We start from the raw sequence: 26,243 nt of genomic DNA on the forward strand, positions 1-26,243 counted from the left end.
GCTTACAATGCACTTTATATGACGTGACTATTAAAATTCATGTTCTTTGAGAAATAGCACAGCCAAAGTCATGTATTTGTACTTGTTCTAGTTTTACCACTCACCCCTTGTCTCTTATTTGTGTATATATATGTGCATTGTGCATGTAGTTCATGTTGATGGTGGCTCCAAACTTAGATGGAGGACGATACGCTGTCAAATATGGAATCCATGTGAATCCTTGGTGGGAAAAACATCCAAATGGGATTTGCAAACAGGAAACTGGAAGTATTACTTACAGCTTTCCTCTTGTCCAAACTCGTAGTATAGAGCAAACACAGTCCCTTTGAGACTCTGCCTCTCTTTGTCTCCCGTCTCTATCTCTCTGCGCTCCCTCGACTATTCCTCTCTCATCCTCTCTCTGTCAGAGCAGCAAGTAAAGGAAATAGCACGGGGTGAGAACAGCAGAGGGGAGGAGTGCTGTAACTTGTTTTACCCTGCCTGTTGAGCTGTGATGTAAGGTGGTTACAACAGGCCCCAGTGCATGCTAGTTACTAGTTATGAAGCACACACCATAAGGTGCATATATATTTTACCAACAACATGTCCTACTGCAGCTTTTATGTTTGAAAGCCATGACTGCTTACTCAGTTTGGAGATGTGCCTTGATATTGTCTCGTCACATGATCAAACAGATAATTGACATGAAATAATATCAACATAGATATACATAGAATTGTGCACCATCCATTTATGTCCACTAAAAGTGCTTGTTTTTTCCGCTGACAGGCTCAAATTGTTATTTTAGTTGTCTGACAACGTTTCAGAAAAGACCCAACAGAGAAATTAAACATTTTTACATACCTTTCTTTAATCCAGTCTATTATTATGTGTAAGCAAGGCTCGCTCAAGGAGAAGTCCTCAGCCATGACATTAAAAAACTCTTAAGTAACACTAAGCTACCTTTTCTGTATTCCACATAACCCACTCTTCCTGTGAGTCCTCTCACCAACTCTCCTAATTGTTTCCACCATTATTTTTCTTGCAACAAGTCACCTCTCGTGAGATTTTAGAACAGCACTTCTCCATGAGCCACTATGTTTGTTATTGTGATTAGCAAAAGATTAAGAAAAGCACATTTCATTTTTCTGTTGGGTCTTTTCCATAATGTTATCATACACTTGACACATGAGCCTGTCAGTGGCAAAAACAAGCACTTTCAATGAGCTTAAATTGACGGTTCCTTATTGCGTGTAAGGATCACATTGCAGCCTGTTTCATCTGCAGCTCTCTCAATACTGGACCAAAAATATCTCCATTAGCCACATGGATACAAAAAAACATAAAAAGATACCAAAGTTTCCCTTTAATATGAGTTCTTTTTTGAACATATCTCCAAGGTGGCAATCTGAATCATTTGCAAGAGCCCACTTTCTCTCTAGCCCCCCCCTCCCAGCCTTTGGGCCTTAGTGCAACCACACTGCCTGCACTGTCTACATTTACACCCTTGCTGCTGAGTAAATGCTACCTGAGTTCTTGAATGTTCTTGAACCAGACTTGTTCTGCTAATCACATCCAAATGAGATTTTCTCCTTCTGAGGAAACCATCGTGAAGAAAATGTTTTGCCTGCATGTAAACACAGTTACTACCTGTAGACTGCCTCCAAGGTAAGGTAATGTATTATAGATGAACCGTATGTGCAAAGTAGTCGACGTTTCTGTGATGTTGTGATGTCTTCTCATGAGGCCTCGCATACAGCGTGCCTGCAGCACAGCCAGCACAGCTTTATCAGCCCACTACTGTCTCTGATAACAACACTACAGAGACACAGGCACACATGTATGTGCACACACACACACTGCATCACTGCTCAAGGCCAAGTTATTTTGCTTTTCCTCTTTTCTATCAGGCACAGTGGAAATATTAGCATGTAAGGAGGTGTTTATGGGTGAGCGTGGGTGCTTTATGCATCCATCTTGGTGTGTAATTTCTGAACTTTTTGTACTTATAAATGTGTTGGACAGGTTATAGTAAAAAGCTACTTTCTCTTACAAAACAAACACAGAAACCTTACAGCGTGTTCATATTAATAGCAACATTCCCCAAAAGCCTGGATGAATCGTCATGAAGGCCCTGTGCAGAGCGCTATGTCATCCTGGAACGTGTCCAGAGATATTTTAGTCACAGTGGAGCTCAGCACAAGGAGATTGTATCAGCACATAAAGAGCACACTATGAGCGAAGGAGGCATAGACTTTGGTTTTGGAAGCTGCAGATGACTGGTCGGATAGCAGCCACAAATCAATCTTACAATCTTGCCAGATTCCGGAAGACTGAGTTACTCCATTGTGCATTTCTTTTTGACTGGGTTTTATTGCTGGGGTGTGATTTCCCTGCAGAACAGGGATCTCCACCTCATCCGGGGAGGTAACCAGGGCCATGGGAGGACTGCATACTCTTGCAGAGTCTCATTACAGAAGTATCTGTGACTCAGCTGTTGTCTAGAGCTATGTTTCCTGCAGTTGATATAAATTTATGCAAAGTTTACAGACTTTCCTTCTCCGTTGAGCTTTCTTTCCTCTCCCAGTATGTGCCTGTGGCTGTTCACTTTTACCGATTTGCAGATTTTTTTCTGTGAACTCACAGTCACAGAGATATTATGTCACTTTGGACTAGGGGAGGACGATATATCGAATATACTCAATGTATCACAGCTTTTTCCATGTGAGATGTGTAAAATCACTATCACGACTATATTTATTTGTTTATTTGTTTAAAAAGGTTCCCCATTAGTTGTTACCAGGGCAAGCAACTTATCTTTCTGGGGACTATATCATCCAACTCGTTCTCATCCCATGTCATCACATGTTGCTGCTTTTTCAGTATACTTCCACGTCTACATATTACTCTCTGGGTATCCTTCTGCACCTTGACATCCCAGGATGCCACCACCAACACCAGGTTGTTAACAAAAGCACATTCTTAGGATTATTCAACAAAGGCACAAAGGTTTAGGCATGGAAAAAAACATCACATTTCGGAAGGGAAGCGAACACCAGACTCCTGCATGAAATTTAGGGGTTTGTTGGATCTGTTCCTTCGGCTAAACCCTTTTGGGACCTTCATGCTCCTTATTTTACATAGTTACTTGCAGCATTTCAACCTGGGCCCATCCTGCGGTGTATTGTGGACATGGCAGGTTCTGTCCAGCCAGTAACTGCATTATTTAACTTTATTGTAACTGTTGTTTATTTAATAATTTCATAACTTAGTAGTCTATAATAGTTTAGAAGAGATTTCTAAATATCAAGACATATAGTGTATTAGTGTATCGCGATATAGCATAAAAATATCACAATATTATTTTTATGCCATATTGCCCATCCCTAGTTGGAATTTATTTCTTTACTGAATGCCAGTGAGTTGAAAATAAGGTTCACAGGGAAAAGGGTCACATCAATTTAAAGACGTGATACTATGAGAGCAGGTTGGCTGACAGCAAAATGTTCACCCCCCTAAATGCAAAACACACTTTCGCCTCCTCACAAACAACCTCCTGCCTTGTTATCTCTTTATTCCTCTTTTGCATCAGTATTAAAAGAGACCGCCACTCTTTTTTATTCCCTTTTATGTATTTTTCTATGTCTCTGTCTGCTTGTCTTGTCCTGTCTCCTAGACAATCTCTCACTCACAGTCAGAGTCACAGTCACAGGCTCACTATCTCTCCATCTCACACATTCACCAGCAGCACCATCTCATTCTGTCACTCTCATGTCACTGCACACTATCTCACTCACCATCATGCTCAGGAAACTGGAAGTCATTCTCTTATTTTTTTGCTCTTCCTCCGCCAATTCTTTCTCTCTCTGCCCACAGCTTGTGTTCCTTTCCTGGCTCTCTCCTTCACACCTTATCTGCCCTTTCCCCTTTTCTATCAGCTTAGCTCAGTGACGGAGCCTGTCGCCATGGAATGCATCATGCTGGCTAAAGGCAATGCATCATGCGCAGTGCAGGCCACTTGAGCTTGTCACAGCCTGATCCAAGATGTTTTCCCATAACACTTTGTGCCAAAACTCTTGCACACTAAAGACAGATCTCAAGCACATTCATCGCTGTGTGATTTCAGCACAATGTCAACCTTTGTGCATCTTTCGACTGTTCTGACAGGAAGACTGGATACAAGTGGTGGGCAGAAAATAAAGAGAATAACAGGAAGATGTAGGAGGAGACAAAAACAACAACACAGAATTAAGAAGAGGTAGGAGGCGATAAAGACAGGAAGAGTGATCTGAGGGAGTGAAATACATGCTGAGAAGAGAGAGAGTTGGATGAAAGTGGACGACAATTTGAAAGTGGACAGAGAAAATTTTGAAAAACAGGAACATACTTATGTTCATTTCTATATTTCTTTTATACTGTCTCTATGTAATTTGCCTATGATGTTATTTATATATTTGATCACAGCTGTTCACTCTGACTCTATTCCTGTTGTTTGGAGTTATCTATACAACGTGGACAAAAATTAGATTATATTGTTCTGTCCTGATGTTTACCAATTGCCAACATGCTAGACATTGTTTATTATGATTGATTTTAAACTAAATTATTTTATTGGTATATTGTTAAATTGTTTGCCATGAAGTAACATATTTGATGGTGGGAAGTGCCTTCTAATAGGATAAATACACACATACTGTGGAGCTGTTTGCAAACTCAGGTCGTGGTCTCTGATTGGCCTTGCCTGAGTAGGTGTAATCTTTTTATGTTTTTAATTTTCTTTGTTGTTTTATTCTACCTGATGAGGGTCTGAAGAACAAGACATTGTTCACCTAATTAAGTTTTTTGTAAGTAACAAAGGAAGAGACAGAAGCTGGGTGGAGTAAATAAAGGAAGAGACGAGGACAGATGGTTAAAAAAAAAAAAGAAAACAAACCAAGAGAAACGGCTCAGTGATGGATGGTTTGATGGGATAGACCGCAGCCAGGATCCAAATCAAATGAATTACAATAATGTTGGAGATGTTTTCTTGAGTTTCACAGCCCATGAGCTGTCCGAAGCACAGTGCCTCGGTTCATACACAAAACTGACGCCTTAACTGCATTGTGAGAAGCAATAACAAGAAGAACAACGATCAGAGAGGGAGAAATTCAAACACAGTAAAGACAAACAGTGGCGATGGATTGTGGAGGGAAGGCAGCCAAGACAAAAATCTGCACAACCTAAAGTAGTCGCAGCGCTCCAATGCACTGATGAGAAGCTCCTCTCTGTTGTGTTATTGCAGGAGCCTCTCAGTGAAAGGCTTTGGCGTCAGCACATTCAAACTGAGCTCAGACACACACACACACACACATACACACACACACTGCACAGTGATAGCAGTAGGCTATCTTAAAATTACCTGAGCCTTGCAACCCTGATGCTAGGCTATTAGAGTTAACTGCTGACCTGTAGGAACTAGCATCGACAGCCATCTAGTGCTCATCATCCCTCTAAGCTCTGTGGGAAATGTTATGCCTTCAGTAGAGAAATGGAGGTTTTCTGGCAATCTGTAGGTGATAGATTTTGGATGACGTGCTAGAAAATATATGAGTCGATTGTGTGAGAAATTGCTATATCACTTTTTGGTTTCAGATTAAGTGTGAAAAACGGTGCTGCAGTGTGGGCGCTCAGTACATGTGTAGATGCAGAGAATGCATGCACACACTGAGATAACGCCCTTGTTTCCCAATGAAGCAGCTCACTAGGCTGTCGCTGGCCGGTGCTGAGTCACTTTATTTCAATTCAGAGCGAGCGAGCAGCCAGACGGCCTCTCCTTGCAGCCCTGTTGCTCGACGGCGCCTGCAGCAAAGTGGGGTTCACACCTCAACAGGGTAACAATCGCAGACACTCAGAATATCAAGCATAATTGCGACACTGTTTGTCATTTATCAAAGGTTTACCCAGCTGACATTTTCTCTGTGTGATGTGGAAGACGAGGCTGATTTTGATGAAACTGTTAGAAAGGTCATGTTCAAACCGAGCCCGGCTCCACGCTGGCTTTCATGCTCATTGCTAAGTCACATACGGCGCTAGTCTGACTTTCAAACAGGTATATCTTCACACGTAGTGGAGACTCAAACCCTTTGGAAATGTCTCTTTGTCATTATATTGTATTGCATCAGGGTTTGACTGTAGTTTTTTTTTCATTCTCTACAGAGTGGGGGTTGATGCAGATGAAAATTCAGAGGACTTTTCTCTTGAGGTAAAAACATCTTATTGTCACCATTCAGTAGTCCATATTTTATCCACTGCATTAGTTGCTGCAGTTTTTAATCTGCTGTGCCACAACTATTTTTGCAGTTTTTCTGCAAGTGATTCTTTTAAATAGTCAGTGTCAGGAATGCACACAAAATATGATGTAAATCTTTGGTCAAAGTTCTATCTGTTAAACTTACTTTTGAAGGTGTAAATATTTGGAATTATCTCACGTATTGCATTTTCTTTTCAGAAGAAGGTTATAAGACATTATTTTTGTGAGGATCAGTCAGAAAAGTATGGAAACCCTAAAATAAAAAGATATAATAAAATAAAAGATCATTCTCAAAATAAGGGCTTAGTTTCTCAAAAAAATTACATTATTATTTCAGAATAATGAGAAGTTTTCTCAAAATAATGACTTACTCACTAAGATTCACATTAGTGCTGTTGTATAGTGACAATCATGACAATAGTGTTTTGTGTGCTTTAAAACACCTAAACCAGTGCAAACAGCAGTGCTAATGGTCTACTTAGAGAGTTTCATATTGTTCGGTTTAGGTATTCAGGGGATCAATATTTCATGAAAAGTCTCTGCCAGTATACATTAAACTTAAAAAATGAGAAACTAATTTCCAAAATATGGAGAGAAAGATGACCGATGCCAGCAGGAAACAGCTCACAAGGTTTAAAACGATACCTTAATGACTAATAAAATAATCATTATGATAATATAGATGGCCAAAAACATTATAATTAAAAAGACACAGAGCAGCTTCATTTTAGCTGGAGGAAGCTTCTGTTATTCGCTCATTTGCAGTACTTGAATTAAGTTACACAAAGTGATTCCACATATATTATCTTGTGTTGTGTTTTCGTTTGCCAAAATTACATCTCTCCTTACTGGAGGGAACTGAGAGTGAAACTGAATGAGCAGCGATCGCAGTCAAAGACAAAAAAATTTATTTTAAACCTGTTTTTAATCACCACTAAAGTATTGCAGGGTTTTACTGCATCACATTCTGAGCCTGTGCATGTTTGAATACTGTTATAGGGCACTGGTTGTGTTTTATCCACACAGGGATAACAATTTGCAGTATTTTTACATACACTGTACACAGCAAGGATTTATAGCAGGGACCCTGAACTTGCTTTGATTTGGGACCACTTGCAAAATGACAGGAGGCCAGTCGCAGCAGCCACATACATGTTTCAAGGATTTTAGCTCATTTCTAGGATTAAAGGACATTTATAGGATTTTAGGGCATTTATATGATTTTAGGGTATTTCTAAGATATCATTGGATTCTAGGATTTAAGGATATTTATAGGTTTTTAGGATGTTTCTAGTATTTTAGGACATTTGTGGGATTGTAATACAGTTCTAGGATTTTAGGACCTTTCCAGGGCAGTAAGACATGTCTGGGATTTTAGGAGGTTTTGAGGATTTGAGTACATTTCTATCATTTTACGACCTTTCTAATATTTTGGGACATTTCTGGGATTTTATGACTTTCGTTGGATTTTATGGACATTCAGAGGATTTCAGGACATTAGGGGCTTCGCTAGGAACTCGGGTATGCGGGCGATCCTCCACTGGCACTTTTTTTGATAAACAAGCTCTATTTTGATACTGTTTTATGCACTTTGGGACTAAAATTGCAAAAACAATTACCAGTGTGAATCAATTTATTTTTATAGTGAGTTAATAAAATGGTTTGGGGGTCCACCCACCAGCCTATTAGGGGCCAGATTCAGCCCACAGGCCGTAAGTTGAGTGTCACATATTTACAGCAGACCCTGCCATCCTCTTCCACTGATAAAAATATGCTTCTACCCTTTAACCCTGAACCCTTTTATTTTAACACTGCGTGACATCAAAGCGAAGAAAAGGTTTAAGAGGATGAAATGCACTCTCTGCTTCCTGCTAAATGACAGTCAGTAGCACACCATTTCCTGCACACAGGCACTTCTGCCTTTTTGTTGTGCAGACACGTCTACACCCCTCCCCACACACACGCACGCACGCACACACACACACACCCCTGCCACCTCACCATCACTGCCTCCCAGCAGCTCTCCATCCCCTGTCTTTCATCTCCTTAGTTGACCTAACTGTTATCTGCACACTGTGAATGGGACATGGTGTGGGCAGCTCCCTGGCATTATGAGGCCAGAGGGGCAGACAGGCTGGTAAGGCCGAGGGAGCATCTCAGTGGAGAGGTGAGGCCGAGCTAGGGGGCTCTTTCTTATGGAAATGGATAAATGTAACCTTGCCAGAGTGAGTGTCCACACCGGGACTGCTGGGGGCGTGTTCTTACTGTAGCAAGAAGAGATCTCTAGGGACTTTGCCATTTTTGAGAACAAGATTTTCCTATACAAGCACAGGGCACGAGGTCTCACTTGTGAAAATGGAGGTCATCGGATATGGCCCTGCTGACCAACCAGGGGTGCAGGTTTTCAGCATTTCCATCAGGCAGTGTATATAGCCACCCCAGAGGGTCTTTGTTTGTCAGTGAGTAACAGTGGTTCTCTCATGGTCCACAGGTTACCACAGGGAGGCCAGACACAACACAAGGCCTGTGGCACCGCCTGGACAACAAGTATCCTTTCACTGCTTTCTTCTTTAAAGCACTCTCACATCTGCTCGCACTCACAATGGTTAATGCACTGGTCTGTGAAGTAGTATTACACAGAGAGTACAAGGAAAATGGCAGAGTGCTTCATTTCAGGGAATAAGAAGAAAGACCCTTGTGTACTGTGATAGCAGAACAAACAGGAAGTTCATGAACTCCTCCAGGTGGAGGGTGGTTGGATATATGGATATCAAAGGAATATTTTAGAAGTCTGAAAGACTGTTTCCCTAGGTTTCCAGTGTAAAAGGAGTCTAAGTTTTTGAATTCTTTGTTCTCTATGGTTGGGTGCAAAAAAAAAAAAAAAATCTTCATGAATTTGGGGTCACTGGGAGTCATTAATTGATATACGAATGGCCACTTGGGAGGTAAAGTATTCCTTTTATCCATACAAAATGTTTGTGGCCGTTTGTCCTGTTACTATGACTTTATGCCAAGATAAGCTGATATCTGCAACATTATGTTTACCATACAAATGTGAAAGTAATATCGATCTTTTAATCTAACCCATCAAGAAAATGTATTTCCCAAAATGTCTACAGTACTATTGCTTTTATGTGCTCGCTGTTAACTACATGATGAACCGTATTCCTGTAAGCAGAGAGTGTAGTTAAATCATTTGGCAGTAAGAAAACAGTCCTGTCCTCCGCAGTGGAATTTCATGAGGACTGCATTACGTTTAAGCTAATCTAATTTTACCGCTTAATGGCCTCATGACCTGGCCCAATGCTCAGAAAGGAGCACATCATTTTACTTTATGGACTCTGACTGTCTCCACTGCAAAACAAAGAGATGCGGGTCTGCGAGTGCATTCATTTAGAGTATTCATTTAATGCATGAGTGTGTTAATATTTAATATCAGAACTTTTTTTTATACAAGGATTTAAAGTGAATAACATTCAAGAGAAAGATGATTGGACAGTGTTGGTAAACCACTAACAAGTCACTGTGGATTCAAGGGATTAGCATCATACATCAGGCTAAATGGAGCTCTTTGTGCAAGAAAATCTCACCTGTGACAACAAGACAAGCAGAGTCGCCCACCTTTCCTAAAAGTAAAACTCTCCTTGTTACTCTTCATAGTTGTAGTTGAATACAACACATTGTCTGACAGTGTGAGAAACAATACTTTGGTTTGCTGATTCATGTTATGGCCATCTATTTCTCTGGCATAATAACAGTGTGACACTCTAATTTTGTACAGCAGAGTTTATGAGGTAACGGCAGCTTTATTTACAGTGTCTTTAGAAAGTATTTTTAGGTGTTGCATTCAATGCAATAAAAATGGCTGTCAAAACATTTTAGAAATATATTAAGAGCATAAAAAATATATCTCTGTTTTCAGCCATTCAGGTATTTAGACAACTTTGGCAGTGATTACAACCTCCGGTTTCTGTGTTTATGTCTGTGTTCACACATGGCCCCAAAAGATTCAGAGATTTATTTTATCCTCATTGTTCTTTTCGTGTCATCTCAACCTTCATCAGCAAGGAACATCCGTGAATAATAGCGTCAAGCAATTGTTAATTATTCAAAAGAATATTTTCATTGTTGCATCGCCCTACAATGTCTGAACCAAATATTCCTTAAGAAGAGCTTCTTCATTGTTTCTTTGTGTTCTCACACGTCTCCATGTCCCTGCTGCTGAAAAGCTTCCTCACAACATGATACTGCCGCTGCCACCATTTTTCACAGGATGGTGTTAGATGAGTGATAAACTCTGCCAAACACTATGCTTCACATTATAACTGAATCTCGCTATTCTTGGGAAATCATTGCGAAGGGGTTGTCACCAAAACACTGATGTATTAAATTATATATATTGATGTGTAAGTATCGTAATTAAACACATTTTCATTTCAGGTTGTTAGCACACAGAATGCAGGAAAGGGGAGTGTCGCTGAACATGTTGTGAAATCCCCAAACTGGAAATGACTTAATGTCCCTCCTGATGCTTTTTTTTTTTTTTTTTTAAATCACATAGTTTGTTTCTTTCAGCATCTGAGAGTATTTTTAATGACCAAAAGATTTTTATTGTTTTTATTTTTACAGAACAATGTAACTGTCAGAAAATAGCACAGAGATAAACACATTCATTAACAGTGAAACAAAACCAAAAAGGAACAAAACAACCAGCTTCTGATTTGGCTGTATTTTTACAGCAGTAATTTTGGCTCCAAAAAAACTTTAAGATCATCAGTGTTTTCCTGAATTTTGGGGAAAAAAACAAAAAAACAACATACATTACATTATGTATATAACTGTGAGAATTTGGCAGTATTTTACAGCAATTTGTTTCAGTTTAGATTTCTTCCCAGTGACGTGTAGATGTCAGCCTCCTACTGTTATTTTACATTGTCAGTACCGTAAAAATATGTTAACAGTATAATACCATTAATTTCATCACAGTATTTTACATATTTTACTGTATTTTGAAAAAAAGAAAAAAAACTGTACATTACTGTTCGAATTTGGACATATTTTTACAGCAAACTGTTACAGCGGATCTACCTACACTCTTTGGTATTACTCAAAAATCTGTACAGTGAATTCATTTGCACATTTGACCGAAAATGTGTGTAATGGATTTTTTGGATCTGTATATGCATGTAGATGTGTGTGTGAGACAGAGAGGATGAGAGAAGCTGTGAGCAGGATGAAAGGCCCAGTCCTGGCCAGTGTTTCCTATTGATGAGGGGGAAAAAAAGGAATCGTATTATAGTGATGCTTTGATGTGAACCAGGTGAGAGGAGCCTCAGCCTGGATCCCGCTGCCAGGTAATTGAGCTTCAGCTTGGCTTTCCGGTGTCTCATCCTACACTGCAGCTTCCCTAACCGTTTCCCTGTCAGCCTGGCTTTAAGGCTCATTAGGACAAACATTTGACTTTTAAGCAGTGATTTTGACGGACATCAAAGGCTGTTTGATCTCTCCTGCTTAAGTGGTTTGTAGACTGTGATTTCAGGGCAGGAAAATGTTGTTTTTGTTTTTGACTGGTGTCCCAGAGGACACACATGTCTAAGAGACCCTGGCTGAATCATACAGTTGGCTTGGACTCTGGATGAGTCTGTAGCGTGACTTGGGAGTTAAAATTCTCTGTGTCACCTATATTTATGGTATTATATAATATACCACATTGTCTAAACAATATAAATAAAAAAAAAACACGTAGAGGAGGGAGGCACCGTGTGTAAATTGTTATGTGCTGCTGACATTTCTTCTTGTGTGTGAGAGACATGTAGAGGTAATTATTATGCTGTATGGCCCCTTTTAGATGGATGGCTTTTATTGTTGTGGCTGCTCAGAATGAAGCTAACTTTACTGTATTTACCAGTGACTATAGCTAGGTAGTAACTACAGCTGTCAGATAAATATAGTGGGATAAAAGGTATAATATTACCCTCTGGTATAGAGTAGAAGTAACAATTGAGTATTAAGGGAATGCTTTGAGAAAATAAATTCTTGGCTTTGTTGTCAAAAACTAGATGAGAGGACTGATTTGACTCCCTTGTCTGTCTGTTTCATATGAACAGGGATATAAATATAAAATATAGAGTTGTAGTTTTTATTATGCACAGGCTGGAAACAGTCCTGTAAAATTTGGAGCAAAGCATTAAATCTATTTTTGAGATATCTGTATCTTATTTATCTTTCATCCATTTAATTCTTTTATTATTTATTTTTAATGAATACAGTTAGTCACTGTCTTTGTTAACTGTCTAAATTGTCTTTCTGTATTAATATACTATATAATAGCATAAAATCTAAGTTAAGTATAAATACCTCAGAAGAAGGGGAACTGTACTCAGTAACTGATGAGAGGTCAGGAAAAGGTGACGTGTGGGACATGTAGAGATGTTGATGGCTGAGGCAGCAGTTGGGCTTCCACCCCCACACAACTACTCAGCAGCTCCCCCCACACACACACACACACACACACACACACACATTCACACACAACCTGACACCACAGTGGAGCAGAAAGCAGCTCTAGCAGTTATAATTACCATCGCTGTCTAGTGTTATGCCAGCGTGGAGCAGGAGGACACGGTGCAGACATGAAGACAACTCACTCCTGCAGATCCCCAGGAAGTCATTATTCCCCCTTTTCTACCTCTTCATCCTTCACCTCCCGTTCTCGTTTCTCTCTCTGTCCCTCATTTGAGACATTTATAAATAAATCCTGTTAGTTGGTAGAATGGTGCCCATAATTCCCACCTCTTGCATAGCGCTGATAACAGCACCAGAATGTAAGAATTGGTGCCAAATAACATATTAGATCATTTTCCTCTGCTGTTTGTTTTTGTGCTGATGCCAGGGAATTGTTGTACTTGTGTGCCACCTCTAAGTCCCACATTATTCATTATAGGCTCTGAGGTACAAAGGTTGCTTTTGTACAGAAATTATAGCATTGGTGAAATATTGTTTTGTATTTTTCAGAGGCGTAAGCAGAGCAGAGTATGACCACCTGCAGAAGGGAAATTATTATCAAGACTATTTTTCACAGCTTAAAGCTACCATGGCTTATGTGACGTCTTTTTTAAGGGTTTGTAATGGAGTCTATACAGAGTTAAGTGTATTACAAGATCGGCTGTCACCGAGCTTCTGTGTGCAGACATCTGATTTGAAAAGAGGTTTTGGAGGGTGTGTAATACGTCATTGTTAATGAGTGCCTACCATCAGAGCCCACAACTCCTCCAGAGGACTTAACCATAACATCTTGCATCCGAAAACAGCCCTTAGTACTTCTGCTCTCAACACTGCTCAGAATGACCCATCTATATCATGGAAAAATAAATACCTGACAATGAACAAATAACATTTTTGAATAAGAATTATTTTTTGTTAGTTAAATTGAGATATGTATCTATAGAGTTGTGTAAATATCAAACATATTATTTAATTAGCAGTGTGTTATTGTTATTACACAACATAGGATAATTATTTTCGACATATCCAACTTTTTAACCACCAATATCACTAATTATTTCAGTGTTTTGCAGGTTTAATAGTTTTCAATGCTTTGAATCTGATTTCAGTTTTACCCCATGATTGTCCTATAGGCCTACCTTTTTGTTTTAGCAAAATTAGAGCATTTATGCAGGTTATTAAGACTGATCTTCTATTGCTGGTACATCAGATATGCCTTTAGGGGTTTGGGGGTTGTTATTTTTTTCACTGGTATGTCACATTTAACATCACAGATGGGCCTGAAAAAAGATTACTAAACAGTAGAGAGCAGCATAGAGGCCAGTGAAAATGTTACAGTTGTTACTCCCTCTTTATATTTGATACCTTTTCGGTCTTTTCTCGAACTTGGCAAAGACTAATTTTGAATGGTGTTTGAGTGCTGCTCGGCCTGAGACAGACAGTATTTTGTGGCAGCCCGTCATTGCATTTGCCAGCAGAGGGTCTAAACTTAGCGCATCCAGCCGGGTGTTTTATCTCCATCACTGACAACAGGAGCCAATAGGAGCTGGAGCTGATAAATACTCATGATTACTGCAGATCAGTGCAATCAGAATGCTGATTGTCACCTTTCCCATTAAATACAAAAAACAGATGCTAGTTGGTTTTTTGTCCAGTGGTAAAGAGGCGTGAGAAAAAAAGAACCTATCTTGGAAGGTAATGAAGCCATAAGATCCGGCTCCCTCCAATTCCCATTAATTCTCACCCTGTACTACCTTATATCAACAATTTATAATTCAGTTCTTGCCTCAGGTTTCAATCAAGTCCAAGACTGACCCATCTTGCCTCGGTGCCTTTTTTTCCCCTATGAGTAAATTATTTTTATCTTTGTCTAGCCCTCTGCAGTCCTGCTCTTGTAGAGCACTCCCTCCTGGAAAGTCTTTCTTTGTTGCATATTTTATTGTGGGCTTTTATTTCTTAAGACAACTACCCAGCAGAAAAGAATGACTCACTTTAACCAATGCTTTCTAGCATAGTCACTGTCCTGATATGCCCTCACACATCTGCGGCTAAAACAAACCCCCTAAATCTTTTCGTCCTACCCCTAATTAGCATACTTTCTCCTTCTTTTCACATATAATCAATGTGTCTCTAGTGAGATGTGCTTTGGTTCTGCCTAAATTATTACTTCTAGAACTTAAAGGAAAGATTCAGAAAAAGCTAAAAACAGAAAATTTTTCTTCTCTCTGGTTACTGTCATTGATACTAAAACACCTTTGATACCATTCCTTAACAAGGTCACAGATATCTAAAGCCAGTGCTGACACATCATGGCCCTCCCCTCACCGACTCACTGCCACAGTGGTGCGAAGGATTCGCCAGACTCTTTGGCAGCACCCATGTCCAAGAGGTAAGACCTCCCCTGTGTTACTGCATACTGTATATCAGTTGTTTCCAACCTTTTTTCCTTAAAGAACCCCTTGTCTACTATTAGGTGAACTGACGACCCCCGACTAAGCGAGATATATATATAGTGGATAATGTAAAATATAATAACAATAACAATACAAAACAACAGATAAACTGTACAATAAACCTGTCAGTAAACACAATAACTGCATTTCATCTTCAACTTTTTGTAAAATGAGTCACTGGTGAAGTTTTTTGATATTTTGAGGAACTTATATGATTCTCTGTATTATATTGGATTTTTTTTTAACAATCATAGATACTCAATAGGCTTCTTTTTTTGACAAATAGTGTTTCCTTCTTCCAGACACTTTGCCATCGATCCATTAGCTCTAGCTCTGTTAGGTTGTTTTTTTTTTTCTGTGTTCAGATGCCTTTCACAAGTAATTTAACCTTTGGACTCTGAACAAATTGGTTTGATTTCTTTTGAAAACATGGGAAAAGGCATTGAGCAACTTAGCAAGAAATGTCCCGCAAATTGCAAGAAATTGATAGATTACATCAATAATTATATACATAATTCTAGACATAAAAAAAGGTAAAAATGGTAGCCCTCTTTTATTTCACCTTGCCTTCTCCCCATAACTGTATCTATCTATCTATCTATCTAGCTAGCTATCTATCTATTTATATATATTCATTTATTTTTATTTTAATCAATAAGCCAATATGCGCAGGTTTCAGGGGTTAAGTAGAGAGTGAAGGTAGTGAAGATATTTTTAGTTTAGATCTTGAATTATAATCTAGTCCAACAAATTTGTTAAGTTTTCTTGACAGAAATAAATGAAATGTTGAGATGAAGACCAACTGTATATTTTAGGAAAGGTTTTCTTACATCACTTAATATCAAGAAGATCTCATGACTCCCCATGATACTTTGTCGACCCCAGCACCAGCGCTGTAAATATCTTCAGAATCTAAGTTATCGAGTTGTCATTCAGGTGGAAGAGCAGCTTTGTGCAACTGAATCAGACGACACTACCTTCAGTTTGGAGAAAGCAGAGATCCAGCTTGGATCCATAGGAGGTGATTCTGGATCCGCGCAGCCGGAAGACCTGCTGGAGGGTGACCTGGGACTTGGTACCATTCCTGCTCTCCCCAGGGAGGCCTGAAGCTCCAGGAGTCACCTCCAACCCCAGCTTATCAGACCCTGCTGCCCTGAGGCTAAGGCCCTTCCTCCCACAGTGAATGGGGTCACTGGCCAGGGCATCTGAGAGGAGCTGAGTGGGAGTCTGCGTTACAATGGCTCCCAAAAGGTCACACACTCCTTGTGCTGACATGCATGCAAAGACACACTTGTAGAGGGAGGAATGGCAAAGGCCGTTGCTCTCTCTGTTGCTCTGCTGATGATTTTCTTGGCTTGTTTTGCTCCAGTTTAAGGAACTTTAAAAATCTGAACTCGAATAATTCAATTTTTAACACTGTGCACAGGAAGCAGGAGTTGACCCCGCATGCACTTCTTACTTTTCACCCAGAAAGTAAACGTTCTGGTGAGTATACAACATGCTAAGTTACACATTAATTGCCAGTGGCGCAGCGTTGTGCGACTGTTACATAAGGTCTCGGTTTCAAGCTTTAGGGAGAATTGCTCATGAATATCTACAGTGATTGAAAGCTACGGTATTTCCCTTAATCAGCTAAAACGGTATTTTTGTGCCAACTTTGCTTTGCTCTTCCCAAACTGCTTATTAAACTTTTATTGCACTGTTTTCTGCAACAATCCTTTTAACTGATTCAAAATGTATTTGCTGAATTTATTACCCCTCCCCCCGTCTCCCGACACGACTTACTTATCATTCTGCGGCGGGCTCGAATACTTCCAAATGCTTAAGTATATTAACAGCATTTGGAAAAGAGACTACTAGCACGTGTGGTTTCCTTGGACTTCTTTATAGATTGCACTTTGCTTTCTGAGTGCATCATTATAAATCTCCAGGCCCCATTCCCCTTGTGTGAAGCAGGGTGTTGTGTACTGCACAAATCCAATCTGTGAAGGTTAGGCTTTGTGAATATGCAGACTGTTTCCCTCATATTAATAAAGCCATTGTCCTTGAAGTGAGAGCTTCCCATTTCACGTTATGAATGCATGGGTGCATCACTGGAATGCTCCTCTGTTCCAGTCCTCAGTTGCTGCAAAAAAATACAGTGCGCTCTCCTTTGTTTGCACTGATTCTTGAATTCAGTTTTGCTCAGAGCAAAAGAGACTGAATGATAGCAGCGTAGCGTCACCAGACCTCAGAGGAAGACGCTTTAGTTTCATCCCCCCAAAAAACAAACTTAAGTTGTTGTTTTTTTCTCAAATTCTGAGAATAATGTTACTGTACTTTGTACTTTGTTACTGTACAAAAATTTGAACCCAACACTATGTCCAATCCCTTTTGTTACAGGTTTAATTGAAGATTTTTTTTCATGCACTAAATAGATATATTTTTTCTCAAATTTTGGTTGCAAAAATTCATTAACCCTTTAACACCTAGAGCGGCATCAGTTTTCTTGTGCTGCATTCATACGCCTTTCACAGGCATTAAAAGCACAGGAACTTGAGAATCTTGGTATGATTTCCTTCAAAAACGAAACAAAAATCTGGATCTCTGGATCTTCACCTGCAAGATCATCTGAGAGCAGCCACTAGAACAGCTGATGCAAAAACTGGTTTGGACAACCATCTAAAATCATCAGTAACTGTCTGAGAGAAGCTCATCTGTGTGCTCGTCAACGTCACCAGTGTCCTGAGCTAACAGCAGTTCATAAACTGACTTGAGATGTTGTCAGCCTGGTTGGATGTACTGCAGATATCAGGGAAATGACACTGGAGACTGCTTACAGTTGTGAAATAAACACTCAGTTCACAGGCAACAGCTCTGATGGACATCCCTGCAGTCATCATGCCAATGGCACTCTCCCTCTAAATTTTGGACATCTGTGACATTTTGCTGAGAGATCAAACTGCTCATTTTAGAGTGGCCTTTAATTTGGCAGTTGCAAGGCACACCCAAGTCATAATCCTGTGAATTCTCACTTTCAGATTTTTTGTGACTCTGTGATTTGTGACCAAAATTTGAGAGAAATATATCTATGGAGTGCATAAACAAAGTCTGAAATCTTTAACTTGGACCTGAGAAAATGGGAGCAAGACAAAAGAGCTGTTTATACTTTTGTTCAGTGTAGTTTGGGTGCGACTTGCAGAGATAGAACTGAATAATAGGTGATCCCAACACAACGCATGATAACACAATTGGTCATTGATGCTCAAGGTATCAAAATATTCAAATCTTTGAAAACTCAATAGCAACGTCTCTTTCTATATATGACTTCTGGCAAACAAACAACAAATATATATAAATTTTCAGTGTTTTCACTGAGAACTACTCAGTGAAGTACGCCCACCAGCTTCGGCATCTACCTCCATGCAGGATGAAGAACCTCTCACAAGGGCTTACAACTTTTCTGTGTAATCTTGCTGAGAAAGGGAAAGCGCTGCTTGTTGAGCTTTTCAAGTTTAATTTTTGGGCTTTTTCAGCATCACGCACTAAATGTTAATGTAATGAGCTGTTTTTCCTGAAGTGAGATAAAAGCTCTAATCCTCAGCTAGTCACATTAAATTCTGGATTGAGCAAAAATAAATTTAGTTTTGGTGTTACTTTTATACTTTCAACTTTGCGTTCAAGTCATTTAATGTTAGTGCATTTCCCCTTTTGAGCCATTTTTCCGAGATCTCTATGGTTACGTATAGCAACTAATGAATACAGTAATACTGATTATTATGTCCAGAATTTTATGGTACATACTTAAAGGTACCCTGTGGAGTTTTTGACCACTTATAATAACAAAATAGAGCCAGAGTTTTTAGGTGTGGGACATGTTTTGCTGTTGCGCCTGAGGACAGCCATGAGACAACAGTAGAATGGTTGATTATTTAACGGAGGAGGCGCTGTAGACAGCGGTGGTCTGTGTTGTCATTAAATATATTGCGTCATGTGAAGGAAGAATTCTTTTCACTGCTGATACATTACATCACTTTTTAAAATATCTTCTCCTAAAGTTGTATCTCACTTAAACAATGCTATACTGCCCCCATCATCTCCAGCGGTACTACTCTGTTTTGTACATGTTCCCGAGTTCTCAGAAAACAGGCACAAATACAGATAAGATCAATGCAGAATACCTACACAACGCTCCATCCATGTTCGTATCCAACACTGAGCCTAAAAAACACACACAATGTGTTTCAATGAGAAATGCTAAATGCAAACAGAAACAACAAGAAAACTCCACTGGGCACCTTTACGTTATGTAGTAAATAGCAACAAATGTGTGATGTTATTCCAGCACAGCAGAGCGATGCATAATGCACTGAACTAAGGTCTGCCTTTAAACATCTCAGAAATATAGAGAATACAATTATTACAAAATCTATACATAATTAAAAATGCATGTTAATAGCACAGAGTTTTCTTTTATTACAATACTGATTAAGTCTAGTGGCTCACCATGCTTGATCTTAGTTTAATTTTAACTTGCCTTACGCACCAGACTTTGAGAACCACTGGTCCAGTGCTTTTGTTTTTGATTTTTTTTACATGTACAGCAGTGCAGGTTGTTCAACACAGATACGTAAACTGTCTTGTTAAGTCGATTTTACTCAATGCAATAGTCCCAGATCATGTGTTTCTATAAGAGCAAGCAATTGTAAACATTTGAAATGGTAGAACAGACTGCGTACACCGACACTGAGAGAGACTTTCCAGCTCCAGAGCCATGACATATTCCACAGTGCATGATATCATCCTACGAGGATTTAGTGACAGAAATCAAAACATCCTCTCTTTTTTTTAACCTATAGCACTACTGCTGTTCGGATGTAGCCTAGTCATCACACCTCTACCTATGGCACATCAACAAACCAATTTATTGATTGTCTGACTTCAACCAGATCTTACAAATAAACATTAGCAATGAGCATTTTTTTAACCAGTTGTTCTTTGTTTTGTTTTTTTTTTTATGTTTTTCTTTCAGCTATTTTCACTTTTACAGACAGTATGGAGACTGAAAAAACAGTTTTTTGTAAGGTTTTGAACATTCAAAAATAACCCCAAAATATCCACTTTGAAGTGTCATCATAACAAGATACATGAATTATACAGTTGTTTTTTTTCATAGTCGCAGCTTCACTTATCAAGTCTTTGTTCATAGGCCTTGCATTGTCAAACACATCCAGTATTCCAGTATAAAAGAAGTGGTCCCTTCAAATACCACTGCGATTCAACCGCGATAAACATGATACATTCCAAATGTGGCCAGTGGAGCTCCTCGAACACTGATTTAAAGTAAAGCTTTAATTCCACAATAAGAGGAAACGGCACTCGATGCAAAATGAACATTAAATTAAAAGGTCTTTGGTGAGTACGTTTTCACAGTTTGGAGTGTGTCAGTAGTGATTTGCTCAAGTCCTTGGCCTCCCCGGCTGTTCTGACTCTTTCGTACCCCAGAACAGACATGGCGTGGTGACAGTAGTCCTCCACCTGTTTGATCTGTTGAATGCTGAGCACTGTTCTCCACGCACTAGCAGCTTGTGTGGCATTCCTGGACGAGACTATGAATGGCTTAGAGGAAGAGCTGGAGCCGCTGGTCATGTTCAGGGCGAATGACTCGATGTCATGGTTCGTTGTGAGGTTGGCGAAGCGGTAGATGTTCCGCAAGGTCTTAACAGGGTTCTCCACCAGGTCCTCGTACCGCACGGCCATGTACTTCCCCTTCAACCAGCTGGGTGGGTTTAAGGCAGTCCTTAAAGTCCTGGAGGTGCGGTCACAGATCACCTCCATGGCTCCTATAGAGTGGTAGTCTGAGCCGTCCTTCTTGTTGGCTTTGTGACCAGGATCCACAAAGGGTATCCGGCGAAGTTTAGGATCCCTGCTGCGCACCACTTGTAAGTTCTCCCTTATTAGGCCGTGTCTGGATTTGATCCTGGAGTTGGCCACCGCCCGCGGGTCTCTGACCAAGTGTATAACCTTCAAATCCAAGGATGGATCCTCCATGAGTGGGGCCAGCACGTTAACGTCCAAAATGCGTACCCCTTTAATGACTATGGTGCTATACTTGAGGCACTCCTCCTCCAACAGTCTAAGGCTTTGAGGGGGGCACTTTTTACACACCTTATCATCCACCATCCCCACCACCTCCTTCCTGTAGGCTGAGCAGAGGGGATAGGAGCACACCACTTTATTGAGAGTGGCCCCAAATAGTCCCAGGGAGGTGAAATTCTTACCCCCGGGGCTGTTGTAAAGTTGGAAAACAGACAGATCACAGCGGTATAAGGAGCTCAGCATGTCCCTGGCTGCTCCTTGTAAAGACACTGCATCACCCGGGTACAGTTTTTGCCAGATGTGCCACATCGGCTCATACAAGAAGAACACTTCGGGATTTTGGTTAAAAAGCTCCCCAAAAAAGGACGAGCCTGACCTCCAGGTGGTCAAAACATAGATAAGCTGTCTCTTTTTAGCCAGAGAGGGCCTGTACAGGAAGCGAATGTCAGATCTGCTCTGATAAGTGGTGCTCCTCATCTGATGATTACACTGCTGAGGCTCCTTAGTCCATTTATAATTAGCCAAGTTAAGCATAGTGAGGACCAGCAGTAAGAAGTAGGCCATAAATAACACAATCCTCTTCCTGCGGAGGACTTTCATCACGATCCCAGGCTGTGCTATTATCTTGGTATGATTCCTGTAGGTTTTAAGCTTCCTCCCAAAGCCAGCATCCTTCTCCCAAGGCGCTGTCAACTTCAGTGGTTGATGATATTGTTTGCCTCTCATCTGGACCCTCTGAGAGTAGCTCTCACCACTGGACAAAGCTCCTTACATTGACTGCGTGCACCAGGATGTATACAGCCTATACTGGGAACTGATACCCAGTTGAATAGCAGCTTATTAGGTAATATACTCACCCGCCAAATCCACAACACGATTTTCACTGCACTGCGCAATGGTCTTCATAGGAATGGATGAGAGGAGCGTTTAAGTTGTCCATCGCGCGCGTCGCAGAGATTCTGTGGGTGGCCCGTGTTCAAAACAAAAACGGAGGAACCTTCATCATTGTAACAGACGCCCTGTTTGTCCATGTTCAGCGGAGGCATCCCTGCGCAGTTATCATCTCATGCATCCTTGCAAATGCAGCCTGGTGAGATTCAGGCATCACGGGCGAGGAAACGGTCACGATTTGGCGCAAATCATTCCGCATCTGCCATAACGGAGCAGTGAGCAGCCAGGATCCACAGTTAACAGCGTTAAAGGCTCCCTCTCGCTCTCCCTGCTGCTCCGCTCGTCCAACTAATACAAACTGGGACCGATTCAATCAGAATACAAGGACAAAAGCCCGCCCACCGAGGGACTGTATTGGCCCTCGTGGTTGCGTCGTGCGTCTGCGAGCTGCACCATTGGACGCGCTGCGAGTCTGTCACGCTGCAGGCTCGATTCTGGCTTCCCACAGATCGCAGCAATGGTAGACTGTGGGAAATGATGCCGTTGTTATGTTTCAGGGAGGCCTAGCTCACTATCTGCATCCTTGTTATCATGCTCCACCCTTCCTTTTAAGACATACAGCTGCACACTGTAAAAGGTGCACGTGCTTCATAGGATTTTGATTGTTTCTTTGTCACAACCTCATCCATCCCTATTGTCTTTTACAGTCTTAAATGCATCAATTTTAAGTTGTTTTTCTATTAAGATCCTGTCTTTAGATGTTCTCACTATAGTGCATGAGTGCAGAGAAAGATCAATATTTCAAATTAAATGTATTTGTTTTTTTTACCCAAGAGGGTAGCCCAGATCTATAAAAAAGGATCTCTGCCCTGAAGGAAAAAATCCATTATTAATTAAAAGTGTCCCATACATACATAGCAGCAAATATGTTCCCGTCAGAGTATACCACAGAGATATGGTCTGACATGAAAGACTCAAATAAATATTTTTTTAAAAATAATGTACAACAGTAAAGGAATATTGCAGTGTTTTTTCACCATTGAGTGTATTGGTAACAGTCAGCAACAATGACTGACACCCCTCTCAAGTGGAATCAGCTGAAATGTGACATCTGACAGCTGTTCCCCAGGAACTGACAAGTCCGGGGAAGCTGTAAGGCCATGTGTTTGAACAGAGGAAAGCACATGCTCTGCAGATTGAAAATCATCTTTCCTAAGAGGCTTGCCAGTTTGGGATTACTGTCCTGCACAATTGAATGGCACAAAAGATGACATAAAAAAAGGGGTTGAACCCTTTGACCCCTGATGCCAAATCTGTGAGCCTGTAATGTCCAGATAGGGATTCAGTGATTTTTATGGTAATATTTCTATTGTAACCCTGTTTTATACATCATGTAACACCAAAATTCTCCCCTACTATTAGCTGTAATATGTCTGTTTATATGGTCATACAAAACTACAGCAGTGTATGTAGCCTCGTTTTTCGAAGAGGACATCTGTTTCAGATCAAGAGCAGCTGTGCTGTAAGTGCTTTGGACAAGAGCTCAGCTATATGTTGGATTATTGGACTATGCAGTGAATAATTACTCTTTATGCTCTGTAAAGTGTGCAGTGCTCTTTCCACTCCATATGCACTCATTTGGTAGCACTCATCCGACACATGGTGCAAAACCTTTGTGCAGACTGCCCTCTGCTGGAGTTCTGTGTTTCCATTTAAGACAAAGAAACTTGTTTTCTCTTGTTTTTCCTAAAAATTATTGACAGTATATTTTATACATTGCCGGGAAATTAATAGGCATCATTACATTATTTATGTAACTGACAGATTGTATCAACATTCAGGTCTATTGAGCAACTGCTAAAAATCTAAAGTGGGCAATTGGAAGTTGTGACAAATAGTCACAAATGTAATTTTGATAGTCCTATATTTTCATATAAGCTTTGAGTTAATGCTAATAAAGTGTTGAGGAACACTTTATTAGAGTTTGTATCTGTCAAATTTTAGACAGGGCATGGGTTTGTTTGTGTCCCTGTCTTCCTCAGTTTGGGATTTTTTTAAAAAATTGTCAGGCAGTGTTCCTGTATCTATCACCAAATACCAGTCTACCCCACAATACATTAGACATAATGTCCTTTTTCTACTTTCTAATTTAGTTCATTCTTATGAACTTGAAGCCATTCTGGGATGCTGTATTGTTGGATAATAAAGTGCGGCTACAGGACCTTTTTCCCTACTTGCACACGTAATTGCTTAGAAATAGAGTGGATGGGGAGAAGCCTGTTTTAAAATGCTCGTTTAATTTAACAGCTCCTCTATGAATTTTAATTACGAGGGGGCCAAGTTTGACTCCACATGCATTATATTTGAGCTTTTATCTGAACTCTTAGACAAAATTTATAATATTCTGTGTGGGGGTTTTCAGGTGGATGAGAAGTCATGAATACTAAGAGGGCACCTCATTACCACAAAGAGCAACTGAGTGAGTAAATAATTCAGATGATATAGCAGAGGATACTGATATGCATTATTCCTATTACTTTGCAGAAGGTTTCTCCCTTTCAGTGCATGCGTGTAATACCTCTGTATGGTAGCCAATATGAAGGATATGACACAGCAACAGCCTAGCAGTGTTTCTTTCTTACTATATATTTAGAAGTTGTTCAAGCAAGGGCTTAGGTTCCAGTTCAATATTAGTGGGACAAATATTAAACGGGGTGTTTGGGGGCCATCTGTCAGAAACTTTTGTGGCCTTAAACACTTAATTTATTATATTCTGGTTTGATTTTTGATTTTTTTAGGGTTCCCATTTTGAATTGCAGATTGCCCGAGCAGCTGTTTGATAAAAAAAAATAAATAAAAATTAAATCCTCAGTGGGCCTTTTTTGCAGAGAACATGTGGGCATGTCACAGTAGGAAAAGCACAGCTTTAACTGATAAAATTAAGAATGGATTCTGTGTCAGGGTCTGGTATCCATCCAGTAAGCTACTCCAAGTAAGCCCATTTGCACGATAACTGGTCCTCCCCAAAGTGGAATGCAGCTATCATTAATGTCATTAAATACACCTGTGCTTTATACTATATAGTAGGTCAAAATGTCTGATGTGAAAAAGGTCTATTGTGCATGCTGGCACAGTGCATGTCACACTGTCATGACTTATAGACCTTTTTTATTGGCAGGCATGTTGACATACTGCAGTGGAAAGCACAGGTGTATTTAATGATATTAATGATAGCTGCATTCCACTTGGAGGTCCTGGTATTATGCACGCAGACTTACTGGAATAACTTACTGGGACACTAAATGGAACTGAACCATTGTTAATGTTATCAGTTTCATGTGTGTTTTCCTACTGATGAGTTAAAATGTCTGCTGTGCAAAAGGTGTATTGTAACAATCAAATGGAACCGGACCGTTGTTAATGTTATTAGTAACACCTAGGGCTTTTACTTTGACAAGTCAGGATGTCCTCTGTGGAAAAGGCCTTTGACATTCAGGTAATATCTTACAATTTTTCTTTTTAATTTTTATGATATTGCTTAATTGCCTCCCAGTATGTACAGTACAGTATGGTTTGACTCCATTAAAAAAAATATTTTAGTCCCTGTTAAACAATTTTATCCATTTATTTTTTTTTACCAAAATGTAAAATACTGTGAACTATATATTGGCAGGTGTTTTTTCTATATCACTCATTACTTACATATATGTTTAATAGTCTATGATAAGTGTTACAGACTGATATGTATGGACATGTTCATCTGTCTGCCACTGACCATATACAGACCCAGATGTCTGTCCTCCTCTCTTTTCATTATCTAAATGCAGTAATTTTAACCCATGCATGTCCAAACATCAATTTAAATGACATGTTCACAATTCAGCAGAGATAAACACAATCCTTCACAGACCACAAGTGTGATTTTTTTATTCGTTTGTCACATTGATCTTATGCATGTATAACTTTAGCCATATAAGTATATATTTCACATGGATTATGCGTAAGTGTTGCTGCTATAAAATACACACATGTGCAAATGTTAGCACATA

At 39.9% G+C, this 26,243-nt stretch overlaps 2 protein-coding genes across 2 annotated transcripts in view; one reads left to right on the forward strand and one right to left on the reverse strand.

Moving 5' to 3' along the window:
* The window catches only part of LOC121960796 (sodium/hydrogen exchanger 9-like), an 83,269-nt gene extending 65,994 nt beyond the window's left edge, over window positions 1–17,275 (forward strand). Inside the window, exons 13-16 of the mRNA XM_042510656.2 lie at window positions 6,175–6,220; window positions 8,760–8,815; window positions 15,056–15,161; window positions 16,162–17,275. Of these exons, the coding sequence (XP_042366590.1) occupies window positions 6,175–6,220; window positions 8,760–8,815; window positions 15,056–15,161; window positions 16,162–16,332 (379 nt within the window). The 3' untranslated portion in view covers window positions 16,333–17,275. The remainder of the gene's footprint in view (window positions 1–6,174; window positions 6,221–8,759; window positions 8,816–15,055; window positions 15,162–16,161) is intronic.
* Window positions 17,276–19,656: 2,381 nt separating this feature from the next.
* On the reverse strand, window positions 19,657–22,574 carry chst2b (carbohydrate (N-acetylglucosamine-6-O) sulfotransferase 2b). Its single transcript, XM_042510014.2, has one exon. The coding sequence runs from the start codon at window positions 22,027–22,029 to the stop codon at window positions 20,632–20,634; it is 1,398 nt and encodes a 465-aa protein (XP_042365948.1). The 5' UTR covers window positions 22,030–22,574; the 3' UTR covers window positions 19,657–20,631.
* Between the last annotated feature and the right edge of the window lie 3,669 nt (window positions 22,575–26,243).

The sequence above is a fragment of the Plectropomus leopardus genome, chromosome 21 (assembly GCF_026936395.1).
Source record: "Plectropomus leopardus strain MGB_pleo_1.0 chromosome 21, ASM2693639v1, whole genome shotgun sequence".
Taxonomy (NCBI): domain Eukaryota; kingdom Metazoa; phylum Chordata; class Actinopteri; order Perciformes; family Serranidae; genus Plectropomus; species Plectropomus leopardus.

What these genes read in the sequence shown, in the direction of transcription:
- chst2b (XM_042510014.2), bottom strand. Translation starts at nt 22,029, where the DNA reads ATGAGAGGCAAACAATATCATCAACCACTGAAGTTGACAGCGCCTTGG.